At 43.0% G+C, this 17,376-nt stretch overlaps 1 protein-coding gene across 1 annotated transcript in view; it reads right to left on the bottom strand.

The window, feature by feature from the left end:
* The window catches only part of HS6ST3 (heparan sulfate 6-O-sulfotransferase 3), a 201,046-nt gene extending 194,552 nt beyond the window's left edge, over positions 1-6,494 (bottom strand). The window contains exon 1 of the mRNA XM_063127401.1: positions 5,833-6,494. Coding sequence (XP_062983471.1) covers positions 5,833-6,494 — 662 coding nt within the window. The remainder of the gene's footprint in view (positions 1-5,832) is intronic.
* Between the last annotated feature and the right edge of the window lie 10,882 nt (positions 6,495-17,376).

Raw genomic sequence — 17,376 nt, forward strand, 5'->3', positions numbered from 1 at the left:
ACCTTTTGTCTGGATTACTGCAATGCAATATATGTGGAGCCGCCTTTGAAAACTGCCTGGAAACTTCAGCTGGTCCAAAACAGAGCAGCTATAACTGGCCATGTGATCATATCATTCCAATACTTTTCCAGATGCACTGGCTGGAAGTCCATGTTTGGGCCTGATTCAAAGTGCCATATTACATTCAAAGCCCTAAACAGCTTGGGCCAGGTTATCTGAACGATCGTCTCCTCTCATATGTACCTGCCCAGACCTTAAGATCATCTTCAGGGGTCATTCTCCGGGAGCGCCTGCCAAAGGAAGTAAGGTGGGTGGCTACCAGGAAGAGGGCCTTTTTTGTCATGGCACCCAAACTATGGAAGGAGCTCCCTAGAGAGGTTGTGCGGACACCAGCATTTTAGCATCCTAGTGGTTTTTTTAAAGTTTGCTGTTTTAAAGCTGTTACTGTATTTTAAATTTCTGCATTGATTCTTGGTTTTAATCTGATGGTATTTTTATACTGTTTTAAATTTTTATATTTTATATGTTATGCTGTACTTAATGGTTTTAATTTTGTGCAATACCCAGGGAGCTTCAGCTATTAGATGGTGTGCTGTCCCCTAACTAAAGAATGGTACTCAATTAACTTTACAAGTTGATGAATTGATTAGATCTACATACACTGGCATGAGAAAAACAATGGTATTATTCACTAAGAAGCGGAAAAGTTCTATAGTATCGGGGGGGGGGGAAACAGCAAAAGAGTTATTTCCTTTTCTTTTAATGTTAACACAGAACTGTGTCCAATGTTGAGTTTTACACTTGTTTAAAAGGGGATTAGATAAATACGTGGAAGACAGATCTATCAATGACTATTAGCCATGATAGTTAAAAGGAGCCTTCCAGTTTAGAAGTCGTGTACTTCTCTGAATACCAGTTGGAGGGAGTAAGGGCGGGAAGTTCTGTCAATCTCGATCTTGCCAAGACAGTCAATTTGTTGAGGTTAAGCTTGTTTCATCCTATTTCTACATGAGCTTCCAATTTTAAAAATAAAAATCCATACAGGAGTTCAGACATATTAATGAATGCATTTTTATTTGCATTATTAGACATGCACATTTTGTGGGTGGGGGGGTATGCATCCATTGGCTAAAGCATATTTGTGATCATTTTTAGAGACATACACATTTTTCTTATGCATGCATGTCGTTGAACTTTTTCTTTTTTGCTCTGTGGGATGCATCACAAACTCAGAAATGTATAAATTTCCAACTGCAAATTCTGTTTGAGCCTGGGAGGTGCGAATTGAATAAATCTGTAAAAAACATTTGATGGAGCAGGGAGATAAACACAAGGGGGTTGTTCACTTGCTTGAAAGCTTTTTGAAAACTAGCTGGCCACTGTTGGGAATAATATGTTGGATTAGACAAACCCTTGGACTGATCCATCAAGGCTTTATATTCACATATGAAGAGGAAACTTGGGTTATTGGATGGCAAATTGGGTTGGGGTGATAAAGAAAGGGATATTTGCTCTATGGTGCAACTTTTAGGAGGTATGACATTTATATTTTCCAAATATACGCATTACTGAGAATGTTAAGAAGCAAGTGAAATTTGGGGGAAAAGATCCGTGTTAGAGGTAATTTGGGGTCACATAGAGATTAAAAAGAAGAGCCATTTTGTTTTTGGCTCTATGGCCTCCTAGAAAATTTCCACAGTCATGTCCCAAGGACAATTTGGAAAATGTCTTGCACATGGCCCAGATGAAGTGTAAGACAACATCTTCTGGATGTTTTGCAAATTACCATAGCCATATATTTTTCACCTGCAATATGCAGCTGGTAGATGGGAGTGAAATATTTTGGCCCTACCGATCACTAAGTTCTTATACTACAGAAATAGCTATAGATCATAGGACTATGTACACTTGATTCAAAAAAATTAATATTTTGCAACTTGCATAAACTACTTAATCTTGTTAAAAGACAACTTGCTTCAGACCATCATAGTTGAAGCTGGTTTGTTTGAATTCTAAAGAACTATGGAACAGTAAAAGCTGGGCTCAATGCTGGGGTGTTTTAGGCATTTATTTATATACCAAGTTTTATTTTAATTTGCACATTAGGTATTAAATTGCAAGAAACCAAGAGAAATTCTGAGTATGTGAGATAGATATGGATCCAGAAGAAGGCTTATGTGTGAAAGCTACTGATAAGATCTGTGCTGCTCCTACAGCTTTTATAAAATGCACTCAAGTTTTCATTCCCACAAGTTCTGACACTGTGGCCTAAGGGTACTGACAATTTTTCAGGGAGTTGTTTTTATAGAATCCTTCAATCCACAGAATGGTGAAGAAACAGTGCATCTGCAAGTATGCTCCCAGAAGAATTTCAGCCTCCTACAAAGAAAATCTACTCCTTTTGTTATAGTTATATTCTCGCTACTATACTCTCATGCTGTAAACAAGTACTGTCACTGATTTAATTGCTGCTTTCTATCAAAAGTATCTGTACAAAAACTCCTTGTGCACAGAATTCTATTCTGTTGTCTCATTATTTGAATGGATCCCCTTTCAATCGTCCTCTCAACTGTGTGCTGTTATTATCTCTATCTTCTAGTCCTTGTCTGCAAGAACTGTTTAGGAGCAGTCATAGTGCTCCAAATCAATCCTGCCCTCCTAGAAAACAAATGAGTGAGTAAACTGAAATAGAGTCATGGCACAAACCCATGTTTAATTATTCTTTAATTCTTCTGCCTTCATGTTCAAGGATATACCAAATTACAGAATATAGAAAGAACAAATGCTGAATATACAAGTTATGAAGTCTCACTTTCGTTAGCAAATTACAAACAATTAGGAAGTCTATGTATATATTTTCTGATTCTATTACTGCTAATCATGTGAAGGGACAAGGACATAAATAGGATAATGGATCCTAGAATCCACTTAAATCTTGCTCCTGAAATTTTATCAAGATGCCACTTTGTCTTTCTAATACCAAATTCCACATTACTGTATCATTGTCATGAAGAACACAGAGCTCTAGACATTGGTATGTTGGCCTTATCCACATAAAGGGATTTATAGGTTCAAATCACTCTGCTGAAGTACGATTAGAATAAATGGACAATGCAGCTGCTGAATCTTTATTGGAAAGGGATTGGGAATAAATTGAAGTGATGGGAAAACAATCTTAATTATTAAAGCATATTCTTCAGCCATTAGAACAAATACAAATATCCTACGAAGACACATTCAGACTTAGTCATACTTAAGAGTACACCATTGAAATCAATGAGATGAATTAGTTGTAGCTAACTTTAGTCCTTTTGATGTTAGTAGACTTATTCTATGCATGACTAAATCTTGATCCAATCCTAAAGTAGCCAGCACACCATTTTAAGAGGATACCAACATATGGTGTCAAAATTTACAAAGGCTTTTTGCTAGAGAGAACACACCCAATAAGGTAACTGACATGTAGCAGCAAGCTCCAGATTCTATAGATAAAAGCCCATATTTGGATGACTGCAACACCACAGTAATTTTAGCTTATTTTTCAAAGCAATTTACAGAAATTTGTTCAGTGTTTAGTTCTTTGGATATGATTTCAAAACTTGATGTGTTGTATTTTCAGAACCATAAGTTCACACCCACGTCAGCGCAAGTACCCAAGCTGAAAAGCCTAAAAACTTTAAATCCCTTGAATATGTCTATGCTGACTGTTTGCCCCAAAGTCTAGTTTCCTATCAAAAGGAAAGGCCAAGTGTCTGTCCCTCTATCGTCTGCCTTGGTATGGGAGTCTTAGTATCTTGATTGTGCCTACAAACTTTCACACATTGATTCTAGAGTTGCAATATACATATAAACCCTCTCTGGCTGAAGATGTACTTATTCCTGTTGATGAAGGCAGTTTACCCTGCAATCCTTATGCAGTTCTACTATCTGGTGTTGTGTTTTCTTTAATGTGAACCATGATTTAATACTGAAGAGTATCCAATTTCTTTCCCCTCTTTTCTCATACCATTACCACTAACCACTGCAGAGAGGGCTCCCAGGGTAATGTTTGCATGATACCCTTCCATCCTGCAAACCTACAATCCAACCTTAGTATGAAAGTCTTACTAAGGAAAGGGCACAACAAGGAAACATGTACCATCCTTAAAAGAGCTGTCCCCTGCAACGAGCACTTGCACTCTTGCCTGACTTAAGAAAATTATGTTGCCTTTATGTATTGCTACACTGCCTCTATATCTCCAAAAGCAGAAAAAGAAATGTGTCACTATAACTTTTATAGTTCAACTGATGTGCCTCATATTCTCTTTTTTTTTCTCTCTCTCCCTTTTTGTTTTACTCTTGACAACATCTTAGGGGCTCCTGCTTTTTACTACGCCTTTTTTGTCCCAAAGCTTACAAGCACTGCCACAAGACAGAAACAGACTACAGTTAAACTTGCCTCATAGTACTAACCTACTAATAGAATAAAAAAAGATGAGGGGATTGCTTCTCACCTAACACTAAAGGAAGCTAACACTAAAGGAATAGGTTCACAAATTGAGAAAAGGGAACAGGATGGGAAAGTTCAAGACTACTGAATAGGACAAAACATTTATTTATTCTGCACAAATGATACAGATCTCAAGAAAAGAACTTCTCACAACATCTGCAGACTCAACTGCAGAAACTAAATGTACAGAATTACCAGTTGAGAGGAACTATCAAAGAAAGCAATCCCAAAACCTTAATGTTCCAAATTAGTTTGCTTATCTAATGGTAAGTGTCTCATAATCTACAGTGTTATTGGAGAACAGAAGTATACTAAAACAAGACTGCTTTTGACAACCTGGAGCTGTTTTTGTTATCATAAATATTAAACATTGATGTTTAATCTATTCATAGTCTCATTGTTTTTAAATTAAGTCATGATACCAACAGGTGGTGAGAAACATGCAGCTCAATCCAGTGCAGGCTTCCTCGGAACCAGGTGCATAGACTTGCAGACCTATTATTTTAAACAAGAGAAACCAGGCCAATGACCTCGTCAATATTCAATTAAAAGATTGTAAGCCTAAATATGAAATATATAGAGAAGGTCTTTCATTCATAGCGGACACCGTACTCTAGTAATTTAGTGCATGAAGTAATAAAAACCCACAGGATACCTCATCAGCAGAACTGATATCTATGCAGCAAACAGTCATCTGTGAAGCAACTTTTACTGTCTGTAATCTGGTGGTGTGCATTGGTCCTCACTTTCCACAATGCTGCAATAGTAACTGTTGCATGAGATACAAAGTTGGTGTGAGGAAAAGAACCTTTTCCAACTACCAGTGCCTCAGACTGTTTTAGCTTATCCTATCCATCAGTCCAAATGCATACACTACCACCCCACTAATGCTATATTGCCTGACATGGAAGCACCACACACCTCTGAGCTCACCTTGAGATAGTAAGTTTTAAAACTGCATGGAGTGGTGCCATAGGGGAATAGCTTTTTGGCACCTGGATACTTTTTGGTGATCAGGTACTTTTTTTTCCTCGGTAAGTAATGTCTAAAGCAAGATGGTAAATACCCACAGTATATAATGGTTAAGAAAATGTCAAAACAAGGAAAGGACAAATTGCTGCTTTCATCCTGCAATTTCATCCTCAAAGAGCCACAAGATTACCCAAGTATATGTGGGCAGGTTGCCTAATGGTCTGGGATAGTCCTTTTGAAGGATTTGTGAAGCTTGCTTAAATCGAAACTTAAAAGTACCCCCTGCATGACTTGCGACCTGCTGCAGATACTTTTTCTTCCCATTTATTCTGGAATACTAGAGGGTGCGGGTGTGCGCGCAGGCAACTCACCTGAGGGTGCGATTGGCGGGGCAGCCTCCCCTGCGCTCCATAGCGGCAGGCACGCAGCTGGTGAGCTCGGTCCAGTCCGCATGCAGCCCGCAACTCCAGCCGGTGGAGAAGCGCGAGAAGAGCCACGTGTCCCCCTTGTCCGCTGCACCCGCGGCGGCGGCGGCAGCGCTCTCTCCACCGGCGCCACCTCCTGCTCCCGGCCGGTGGCAAGTGCATTTCTTCTGCCCGGTGCGGCAGTAGCAAGGCTGCTCCAGGCGGATGTTGCGCACCAGGTGCCTCCCGAAGGTGGTGCCGCCGGTTTTCTGGATGTGCAGGAAAACCATCACGTCGCGGCCCCGCATGTCGAAGTGCGCGCGGCGGCACAGCTCCGAGAGCCCGAAGAGGAACTTGTGCCCGGACGAGCCGGGCAGGCGGAGGACGAGCCCGGACGACGCCCTGCTCGGTGCTCGGTGCAGGTGCTGCCTCCGCCTGGCCAGGTGCCCTCCGTGCGGGGAAGGGCCCGCGGAGGAGAAGCCGGGGCCACAGGGGGAAGCCGCCGGAGGGGGCGCGGCCGGAGCGCTGGGGCAGATCCCGCCGGGGGAGGCGTATTGGTACAAAACGAAGAGGCAGAGCAGCGCCAGGACCGGCGGGAGCAGGAGCCACCGGCTCAGCCGCTCCTCCATGGTGCCCAGCGCCGGGCTCGCTTGCTCGCTCGCTCGCTGCCGCCGCCGCCTGGCTGTGGGCGGCTCCGTTCAGGCGACGGGCAACTGCAGCCTGTCCCGGGCTCTTCGGGGCTCCAGGGCTCGCCGCAGGAGCGAGCGGGCGACCCTCAACAACGTCGACGACGGCTGCGGCTGCCTCTTCTTCTCCCACAACCCCATCCCGGGCATTGCGGCTGAGGAACCACGAAGCCTCGTCGGAGAGATCAGAGGCTGCGCCTCGTCCCCTCACAGGCGGTGATAATAGTAATAACAATGATGACGGCGGCGGCGGCAATGATATAGACAGGGCTTGTGGCGGCTCATTCTCTCCGCCGCGACCTCCACAGGAAGGGTCCGGGGCTCAGCCGTTGCGGCGCATCTCCTCCACTTCTTCTGCTCCCCTCCCGCCTCCCCGGCTGCGCAGAAAGAAGTGAGAGGGGGACGTGGCTCCGCCTGCCGCGCGAAGGGAAGAGCCGGCGCGCCACAGAGAGCGCCTCATTCCGCGAGAGCGATGAGAGAATTTTAAATCTGACTCATAACCGACGTCTCAGCAGGGGGAGAAAGCGGAGTGTGTGTGCGGAGGGGGGGCAATTCCTCCTAGCTGAAGAAAGCGCGGGCTCTGCCTCAGCGCTTTCACCCACACCCCAGCAGCCGGCGGAACCGTTGCCGCTGCTACTTCGCGCAACGCTACGGCTCGTTCTCCTCACTGGGGAAAGCCTTCAGGCACTGCCAAGTCAATCGCTGAAGAGTTTCCCAAACAGCCAATAGTCGAGCTCAGCATGCCGGCAAAAGTAGCCAATAGAAATCCAGGGCCAAAAGGTGGGGTGCTATTTCTTTCCCCTCTTTCTCCCACTCTCCTCCCAATGGCTGTACTCTGTCAGGCTGAGGGGGCGGGGCAGATTTGTCGTGGTGACCAATAGAATTTAAGCTGCCGTGGCGGAGGGGAGACAGGGAAAGCGGGAAGCCACAAGCGGCGACTGTGCACGTGGCGAAGTGAGGCAAAGCGAACCTCACCACGTGTACAAATCTAGGTTATGTTCAGTGAGGCAATGGGATGTTTTCTTCCTGAATATGAGAAAGCAGCATCAAGCGAGGGGCCTGATTTTCCATACCATTTGGAACCGTATTTAAATATGAAGTTCTCAAAAGGATAAGGAAATTGAAGGGGTACCAACAAAGGACACTATATAGATTGGGGTGAGGGATGGAGCAAATCTCAAATTGGAGAACTTGAGGTGGGCAAGGCAAGCATGGAGAAGTACAAGAACATGCCCTAACAATCTGCCCACTGGTTGGAAAGACTACTTCATATTACATTTTTATACCGCCCCACAGCTGAAACTCTCTGGATGGGTTACAAAAACAAGGCGGGCTTCTTTGCAATCAAACAGGAACAAATTGTGTGGCTGCTACTACATTACAATTCCAAAAACAACCCCAAAAATGGAAAACTAATGCCACAATGCAAAAGAAGGCTCACATCGGGAAGCAGCTTACGACTATTCAGCCAGACCACCTGAACAGGATGTTTTGAGAAGTGTGGCAGATTTAAGTGTGGAGCAGGGCACATTCAACCCTTGTCCAACCTGACTGCCTGAGAAGGCTGGATCAGGGTTATCTATTTGGATGACTGAGGTTTTTCCTTCCTTTTAGCGAGGATCTTGTTCCACGTGCTAAAGAAAGCAGGGATGTACCCAAACCAAACTGCACTTTTGTTATGTTACACATTGCTAGCTTTCACAGAGGTTGCCCAAATGCTGTTGCTGACAATTAAGTTAAGCACGCTGCAAGAACTGCAAAATTAAGCAACAACACTGTGATTGATTAAGAATTATGAACAGGATTTTAGGAAGAATCTAAGGGCTCATCTACACCAAGCAGGATATTGCACCATAAAAGCAGTATGAAAGTGTTATATAAAAGGCAGGAGCCACACCAAGCATGATGTAGTGGTATGGAAGTGGTAAATGCTAGGTGTCAATGGGCCCCAACAGTTGTCAGTGCACTGCAATACCACTATAAAGCAGTAGTGTGGCTCCTGCCTTTTATATACCGCTTTCATAGTGGAATATCCTGCTTGGTGTAGATGAGCCCTAAGTGTTAGATCAAATCAGGGCTTCTTGCAAAAGAACATCTTCTGCCCAGGTCCTTCTTTAGCTGCTTGCAGCAGTGGTATGTATGGTAAGTGTCAACAAAGGAGATTCCTTGGTAGTGGCACCTCAATTATGGTATGCCTCACTAAAGAGGCTTGCTTGGCATGCATGTTGCAATCGTTCCAGTGCCAGGCTAAAATGGTTGTGTTCACCCAGGTATTTTAACCTGGGTTTGTTTTTAAGAAGTAAGGATTTTAGCTGTTGTTTTATGGTTGTATTTTACATTGTGATTTAATGGTTATACCACCATGGAATTCTTCACAGAATGAAGGGTGGTATAAAAACACTTAAAAACAACAACCTGAGTTATTGCCATATACTTCAAACACACTTATCTGTAGATCCCCTGGAACTTGCCTCTTACAGATCTAGGCACAATGGAGAGGTGACTGGCAGCTGCTTCCTTTTCCTCTGACAGCCTCAGCAGGGACAGTTGGTAGCAGGAGGGGGGCTCTCAGCTGGATCTGGATCCAGCCATGATGGAGTAATGCATGGCTGCTGCTTCCTTCCCCTCTGACAGCCTCAGCAGGGACAGTTGGTAGAATTGTATTATTCCGAATGTGCTGTATTTGATTTTTCTTTCAACTCAGGGTTTTTGTTTCAGATCAATCTCTATGTACTCCAATTTTCCTCTCTGCCCCAATATCCTACATTTCTCTTCCTCCTGTATACCATCATAGAGCTCACTAAATTTCCATATCTTTAAATTTTGGGATCATATTTTAAAGTACCTTTCCAGCACTGAAACTTTGTATAGTGTGTTCATGTGCATATGTCGGCATTACATATGCGGCATTACATGTGCACATTTTTCCAAGCGTGAATTGAACTTAAGGGGCCTTTAATGGTTTAATAATAGAGGGGAATATGAGGCTTGAGCAATAAATCTATTTCTATTACGTATGCAATAGCTTACAACAGTACTTTCCATCTCTCTCCTTCATGTGTAGCAACTTTGAACATTGATTTTTTAAGAGCTGTCTTCTCAATGGATTATAATCAGTAAAGCATGTAAATCATAACAATGGGAAACTGTACATATCCAGATTAATTGAAGGCGACATAAAATATCAATCCACATGATTATAAAGTAATATGAATGTTCATCCTAATTATATTTTGTATAAATAATTGCAGGGAATATGGATAAATTTACACAGTCCTGAAATTGCCTCAACAAAATCTGGAAGGAATACTACATATATAAAATTAGTGAGAAGTAGTTGTATTGGTCTTTTGTAGCAAAAAGAACAAAGTGTTGTAGCACCTTAAAGACTTAACAAATTTATTATGGCATAAGTTTTCATGGGCTCGATTTCTCTACCGCAAGGACCATTTCTTCCCATGTGAACCCACCTATCCATTTTAGGACCAGCTGTTGCACGCTTATTGTGTGTGCCATTGACTTCAAAGGCACTGTTGATGGCAACAAGTAAGAGTGCTTCCTCTGTGTCAGTACCCCATATTTACAAATCTCCACACATTTAATTTATCTTCCCCTTTATCTGTGTTCAGCCAGCAACTGAAGATATATTTTTTTAAAGAAGTACTTGACTCTGCTGTTATTTAATTTTATTTACTGATTGTTAGATTTGTGTGTGTGTGGGCGGGGATGTTTTTGCTTATGCTTTTATTTTGTTAATGTATTTTAATTGTTACTTGTGTCTATGCTTATATATCTTGTAAGCTGCTTTGAACGACTCCCTTTTTGGAAAGGAAAAGTGGAGGTTAAAAAAAAACTTAAATAGTGTCAGTCTTTTAAAGTGTCACAAGACTTTGCAAATATACTGAAAAGTTTCTCTTACCGATTTGTTAATAAATTGCCAAAGAAGAAAGAGACTAAGTAATAGATGGTTTAAGAACTTAGACTAGGATCAAAACTACTGTGCAACTAGTACTTCCACAAGTTTATAGGGGCTTTGAACTTCAGTTTCTTGTACAGCAGACCCCCTTGCTACATAGCAAAGCTTTTCCTTTTAACTGAAAGGAGCTTGAAAATCAGTTTGTGACATAGCTGGTGTTCAAAGGAAATATGTTTTTAAAAATTCCACTGCATTTGAAAGCCCTTGGGCTTGCTGAAAGCAGCTCTTTATTCCCAGCCTTAGAACTTAGCTTAACAAAAACAGTAGGCATGATCCAGCCAAAATAAGCACTTTCAGGTTGCCTTCTGTTTAAATGGGAAAGTTAACCACCTGCTTAATTTGGGCAGAATTATGCCCAGTGTGTCATTTGTGAAGCCCCATCCTGCAGAAGGTACCACTGGGCTCCAAGGGGCTTGTTACCAGCCAAGGATGCATAGAATTGTAATTCAGCTTGATCCCTTATGGCAGTGGTCTTCAACTGGTCCAGACCTGAGACTCACCTGGGGCTCCCAACCTGCAACATGGGACCCACTTTCACAATTTTCTCCATGCCCAACATGGTGGCAACAGCTTTGCTGATCTCATCACTCACTTTGGGATTGTGACCCACCCGTTGAAGACCATTGCTCTATGGCATAGGGGTTGTATTCGAATGATCACACAGGGGGAAGAAGCCCCTGCACATGCTACACCCGCAACTGCTATCTGGATAATCCACCGTGATGCAGTGCTTGTTGTTTTGTACGAACCTGACATGTGGTGCAACAGGGGTGGCTTCGTACCCACTCGGCAACCTCTACTGCACATCATTGGTTCTTGGGTGGGTGCTAAGCCAGCCTCACTGCACCCCATACCGGGTTCATACAACGCGCCAACCTATGCTGCATTGTGTGGGATTGCTTTCCCCCACCCCCAGTGTGATCGTCCAAACCCAATCAAAGTTTATATAATACAATGTGATCCACAAAGCTTTTAAATTGAATTCTTGGATTTGAACCAACTAACTGGGAAATAAAAGGATTTGAGTTCAAAATATGGAAGAAATTAAATATATATTGTTACAGTAAATATAATTCTAAAAGGAACAATCATGATTATTTAAAGATAGACCAAGTACTGCTTGAAGTGCTTTTATGATTGTTATACTGTTGCACCTTAAAATAACAGAGTTTGCAGCCCTTAAGATGAGAAGCATATTGAGGCAAAAGTAAATTGCAATGAAACCAAGGAGACCACTTTAATTTAGTAAGTTTAACAAGTTTATTCGTCTCAATGGGGCAAATAACCATGTATTCTTACTTGCAACTAACATAATAATACAGGTCCCCTCCTTTCAAAGAAGGAAGACTGACATTCCATAGCACAAACTGTCTTCTGCTTTTCAAACTGTCTTCTGCTTCAAAAATTAGGTTTGCCATGCAGCAAGGATGAGCACTCTTTAAGAAACACAAGTCCAAATATCTCTTGGGCACATGGAACTTGTCATGTAGTTCTTTGGATGTAGGCCAGTATGTTGATCCTCACAGCTTACTCCTGAAATGTGCCCTAGTCTTGTGAATGTGGTCTACGTGTGGAAGCACATTTCGATGTGCATAGGGAATGCTGATGTGCATCTAGAATCATAGAATAGCAGAGTTGGAAGGGGCCTACAAGGCCATCGAGTCCAACCCCCTGCTCAATGCAGGCATCAATGCAGGCATCTAGGTCCACTGAGCTGGGTGTGCTTTCAAAGGGGATAAGGATCCCCTTCCGAAGCCTCTAGTCATTGCTAGTAACTAGTTGCACACACATAGAACTGGGTTACAGTTCAACATACTGAGGTTTCTTGCATTTTGAATTAGTTGTGTAAAAGATTGCAGCTCTTCTGTATTCAAAATTGGAGAATATGCATTTAACAGGCCAATATATAAGCCACTTAAGCTGAAGTTTTTGGACTAAAACCCAAATTGTAAACATATTCATCTAAAAGTAGGTCCCATTAATTCAATAGGCTACGATTTCATGCTACTTGTTGGGAAGCAAATTGCACTGAAATTAATGGAACTTTTTTCTATGCAAACAGAGTTATGGTTGAAATGTAAATCTGCTTGTTGCTTTTTTGTTGTTAAATGCACACTGAACTGTGTGGTTAAAAAAATAACTAAATGCTTTAAGGTTCCAATTCTCTAGTATACACACTTACTTGTGAGTAAGTCCTATTGAATTCTACGCAGTTTACTTCTGGGTAGGCCTGCATGGGATTGTGCTGCAACACTTCCTTCTATGTCCTCATCTACACCAAGCAGGATATTTCACTATGAAAGTGGTATATAAAAGGCAGGAGCCACACTACTGCTTTACAGCGGTATTGAAGTGCACTGACAACTGTTGGGGCCCATACACATACCATATACTGCTTTCATACCACTATATCCTGCTTGGTGTGGCTCCTGCCTTTTATATACCGCTTTCATAGTGCAATATCCTGCTTGGTGTAGATGAGGCCTATGTCTGTCGAATGTGTTTCAGCATATGCAGAAGATCATTATAGTATTAACTGAAGTTATCTTGGAAGCTTTCCAAAATATTTTTAAATATACTTTCACAAAGGTAGATGTCTTATTTCTGTACAAATAATGTTTTATTTTCCCCTCACATGCTGATACAGCTTTAGTTTTATTTTTCCTTATTGTAACCCTTGCCATTAAGTATACTGCATTCACAATGATTTATACTAAGTGCTTGGACCTTATTAAGCATCCTTCATTAATCATGTCTTCTGAGTGCAGAAATAGCTATAGCTATAAATTCTTTCCCTCACAATTGTCTGTTGTGCAACCAGTTTTAAAATGTTGCTTTAATTGTATTATTCTGCCAAAATATTTTTCAGTTGCAATCCATCAGACAGTTAAGCTAGAGTACTTGGTTATTAGCTTAAGTCCACACATTCTGGTTTAGATGAATTGGGATGCTATAAAAAATGGGCTGGAATAGATGATACAATCTCACTTGCTTCCATGAATATGGGGCACAAGAATTAGAAGAACAGTGCACTTCTCTCCACTGCCCACCCACTACACCTGCCTCTGATGATGCCACTGGCTAGAGAGGGTGGCTGAGAGACAGAGGTGAAGAAACTCCTTGGAAAAGGAAAGAAAGTGGAGATAGCTGAGACATGAGGGTACAAATATCAGTCAGTGAGGTAAAAGGGGCTATTGAAGATGGCAGTACAAAAAGTTCAATTCTGAGAGGAGAGGGAAAAGAGGGGGGAAAGGGGAAATTGAGAAATGAACCTGCAGAAAGGTAAACTGATGGAGTGGGGGTAATAGTAGCTCAGAAATGGGGTGATGAAGAGTTGCAAGTGGAGTGAGCATGCTCTACAGGAGCTTTCCCCAACCTGGTGCCCTCCAGATGTCTTGAACTACAACTTTCATAATCTCCATCTATTTGTCATGCTGGCTAGGGTTGACAGAAGTTGTAGTCCAAAACATCTAGAGGACACCAAGTTAGGGAAGACTGCTCTAGAGAGTACAGTAGAAAGAGTTTGTGCTACAGAGTAGAGTTCAGAGAGAGCTTGAACTGCTGCAGAGAAAGAAGATGGACAAATTATGGGATACAAAGGGGGAATCAGGTTTTACAGAATGGTTAAAACAGGGGCAAGGTACCAGAATTGAGTGGGGGGCTGGATGATGTCAGGGTGTGTGTCCACACCCCATGATGTCATTTGTTTTCTGGGCAAGTAGACAAAATCAGCTGCATCCCTTCCAACTAGATGCCATAGTTTTAACTGAGTCAGAGATGGATGTAGTCATTGACCTATCTGGTCCTATTATGATGGATACTTTTAGGCTTGTATAGCCTGAGGATGTGAATTAGCTGATTGGAGTGCTGAGAGTGAAATTAACCACTTTCTCTGTAACTGGTTTACACAAAACAACCCATATTCAAAGTATAAGTGTGGGTTGTCTTTGAAACGTGGGTCATTGTGTTGTGTGAACCCAGCTGGGCTAACAAACCATGGTTTGTTAACCATAAACAGCCCACAATTCACAACCCAATAATAAACCATGGGTTCTTTGTAGGTTATTCTTGGTTAACAAACTATGGTTTATTAACATGGTTGTGTTAACAAACCACAACAAACCACAGTTCAAAAATAACCCACACTCAATTCATACTCAGCCTTGAGTATAGATTGTCATGCTTGAATACAATTTTTGCCCATCATGATTTGGCAAATGCCTCATTAAGGGATGGGGTTGTCCCAATTGTTTTAAAAGAGGCCGTAGTGAAACTATTTTTGAAAAAGCCAATGTTAGTTTCTATACCATTTTAAAGCAAGGTCCTAGAGTGAATGGTGGCTCATTAACTCTAGGTAGTCTTGGGGGACATTGATTATTTAGATCTATTCTAATCTGCCTTCCAGCCTACATCTTGAGCCGAAACTGCTCTGGCCACTATGGTTGATGACTTATGCTGAATGGATGGGGTGGAGGGAGTGCCACCCTATTGGTTCTCCTGGATCTTTCAATGCCTTTAATACCATCTCATCAACCATGGTATTCTTCTGGACCATCTCTCTGGGTTGGGACTTGGGAGCATGGTGTTTGAGTGGATCCAGTCTTATCTAGGCTTCAGAAGGTAATACTTGGGAACATTTGTTTTACCCCATGGTCAATTGCCTTTGAGATGCCATCTTGTCCACCCTGCTGTTTAACACCTCCATGAAACCACTGAGTAGTCATCCAGTGGCTTGAGCGAAAATGTTATCAATATGCAGATGACATGCAGCATTACTTCTCATTTTCATCTTCTAATCCCAAGGAATCAGTGGAAACCCTAAACAGGTGATGGGAAACAATTTTTAAAATGATGGCGGCAAACAAGTTGAAGTTTAATCCAGACAAGACAGAAGTGTTGTAGGCAGGGAAATCCACTGATTTGAATAGAGGTGTGCAACTGACTCAGCATGGGACTGTATTCCCCCTAAAGAGCCAGGTAAGCAACTAGGAGTTCTTGCTGCTTACTATAGAGGTGCAGGTGGTGGCCAATAGAGCTTCCTATTGGCTTTGGCTGGTTTACCAGCTGCTGTCATATCTAGAGAAAGCTAACCTTGCTTCAGTAACACATGCTTTGGTGGTAACATTCAGGCTTGATTGCTGTAATACATTGTACATGGGGCTGCCCTTACAGATGATCTGGAAATTATAATTGGTGAAGAATACAACAGCCAGAATGTTTGTAGGAACTAGACACACAGATCATGTTACACCTATTCTGCAACAAACTACATTAGCTGTTTATTCATTTCCAGGCCTAATTTAAGGTGTGGGCATTAGTGAATGCATGTGTTCATGTGTGTGTTTGTTTGGAGTGAGTGATGCCGAGTGTGTGTGTGTGCGCGCGTGCGAGTTGGGGGGGGGATTTGGAGGTGATATTCCTATTAAATAATGCATTTTAGACCCATAGACTTTCCTTTCCAATTTGTTCGCTATAATTGGCATGATGTATTTCTTGCACTTTAACATAAATTTAGCAGTTTCAAGTTTTGTGCTTCTTATTTTTTCCAGGAAACATATGTTCTTAAAAATCAAAGTTGGCATTTTTTGGATGTGTGTGAAAGTAGCTCACCTTGCCTAGGACGCAAAATAGTCTGGATTAAGCAGCATTGTTTAGCGTGTTGTCTGAACCAGGCTGCTGTGGGCTTCCCACAGCCAGCTTGTTGGCTATGATGGGAACAAAATGCCAGAATAGATAGGCATCGTGTTTCTTAAGTGTGTCTTCAGCATCGTGTTTCTTAAGTTGTTTTGATAATATTCAGTCTATTTCCAACCTCGACAAGTGCCATCGTATACTCAGAAGTAAGTGCCACTGAGTTCAGTGACACTGGCAGGATCGACACTTGTTGTTTATTCGTTCAGTCGCTTCCGACTCTTCGTGACTTCATGGACCAGCCCATGCCAGAGCTTTCTGTCGGCCGTTGCCACCCCTAGCTCCCCCAAGGTCAAGGTCTGGAGGTGATATTCTCCTCCAGAATATCATCCATCCATCTTGCCCTTGGTCGGCCCCTCTTCCTTTTGCCTTCCACTTTCCCTAGCATCAGCATCTTCTCCAGGGTATCCTGTCTTCTCATTATGTGGCCAAAGTACTTCAGTTTTGCCTTTAATACCATTCCCTCAAGTGAGCAGTCTGGCTTTATTTCCTGGAGTATGGACTGGTTTCATCTATCTTCCTTCGCTCAGCTTTCCTTATGGTCCAGCCCTTGCAGCCATAGGTTACTACGGGGAATACCACTGCTTTAACTATGAGGACCTTTGTTGTCAGCCTGGTGTCTCTATTTTATCAAGATTTGTCATTGCTCTCCTCCCAAGAAGATCTACACTACTGCTTTTATAACAGTTTTGACAACTGTTCGGGCCCAGGACACATTACATATACTTTTTTCAACCCGTTTTCAGGCTGTTACATCCTGCTTGGCGTAGACCTGGCCTTATTTCTCCCAGGGCAGCGCGCACGGGATTGCAGGAGGCGGCTCAGCTTCCAAGGTGATCCCCCTCACGGGGCTCCCGCCGCCTCTTTCTTCAGGCCGCGCCTCCGCATTCCTATTTCAAGAGCCTGGCGGACTCCGCTGTTGCGTTCGTCTCCGATTGGAACCCTGCTCTGGCCAATGGTAAGCGCTGTGCGGCGGGCCCCGGGCGAGCAGGGGGCGGGAGCCGGGAGCGAGGGAGCGCAGCGATTGGATCAGGCGGGGAGCGGGAGAGGGCGGCGTTCTCGCTTTGACTGGAGCCCCTTGCGTGGCAGCCGCTCGGAACGCTGCTCGTGAGGGGAGAAGGGTCATGGCGCTGCCCGCGGCCCTGGTGGCCGGGATGC

The sequence above is a fragment of the Elgaria multicarinata genome, chromosome 5 (genome assembly GCF_023053635.1).
Source record: "Elgaria multicarinata webbii isolate HBS135686 ecotype San Diego chromosome 5, rElgMul1.1.pri, whole genome shotgun sequence".
NCBI lineage: Eukaryota > Metazoa > Chordata > Lepidosauria > Squamata > Anguidae > Elgaria > Elgaria multicarinata.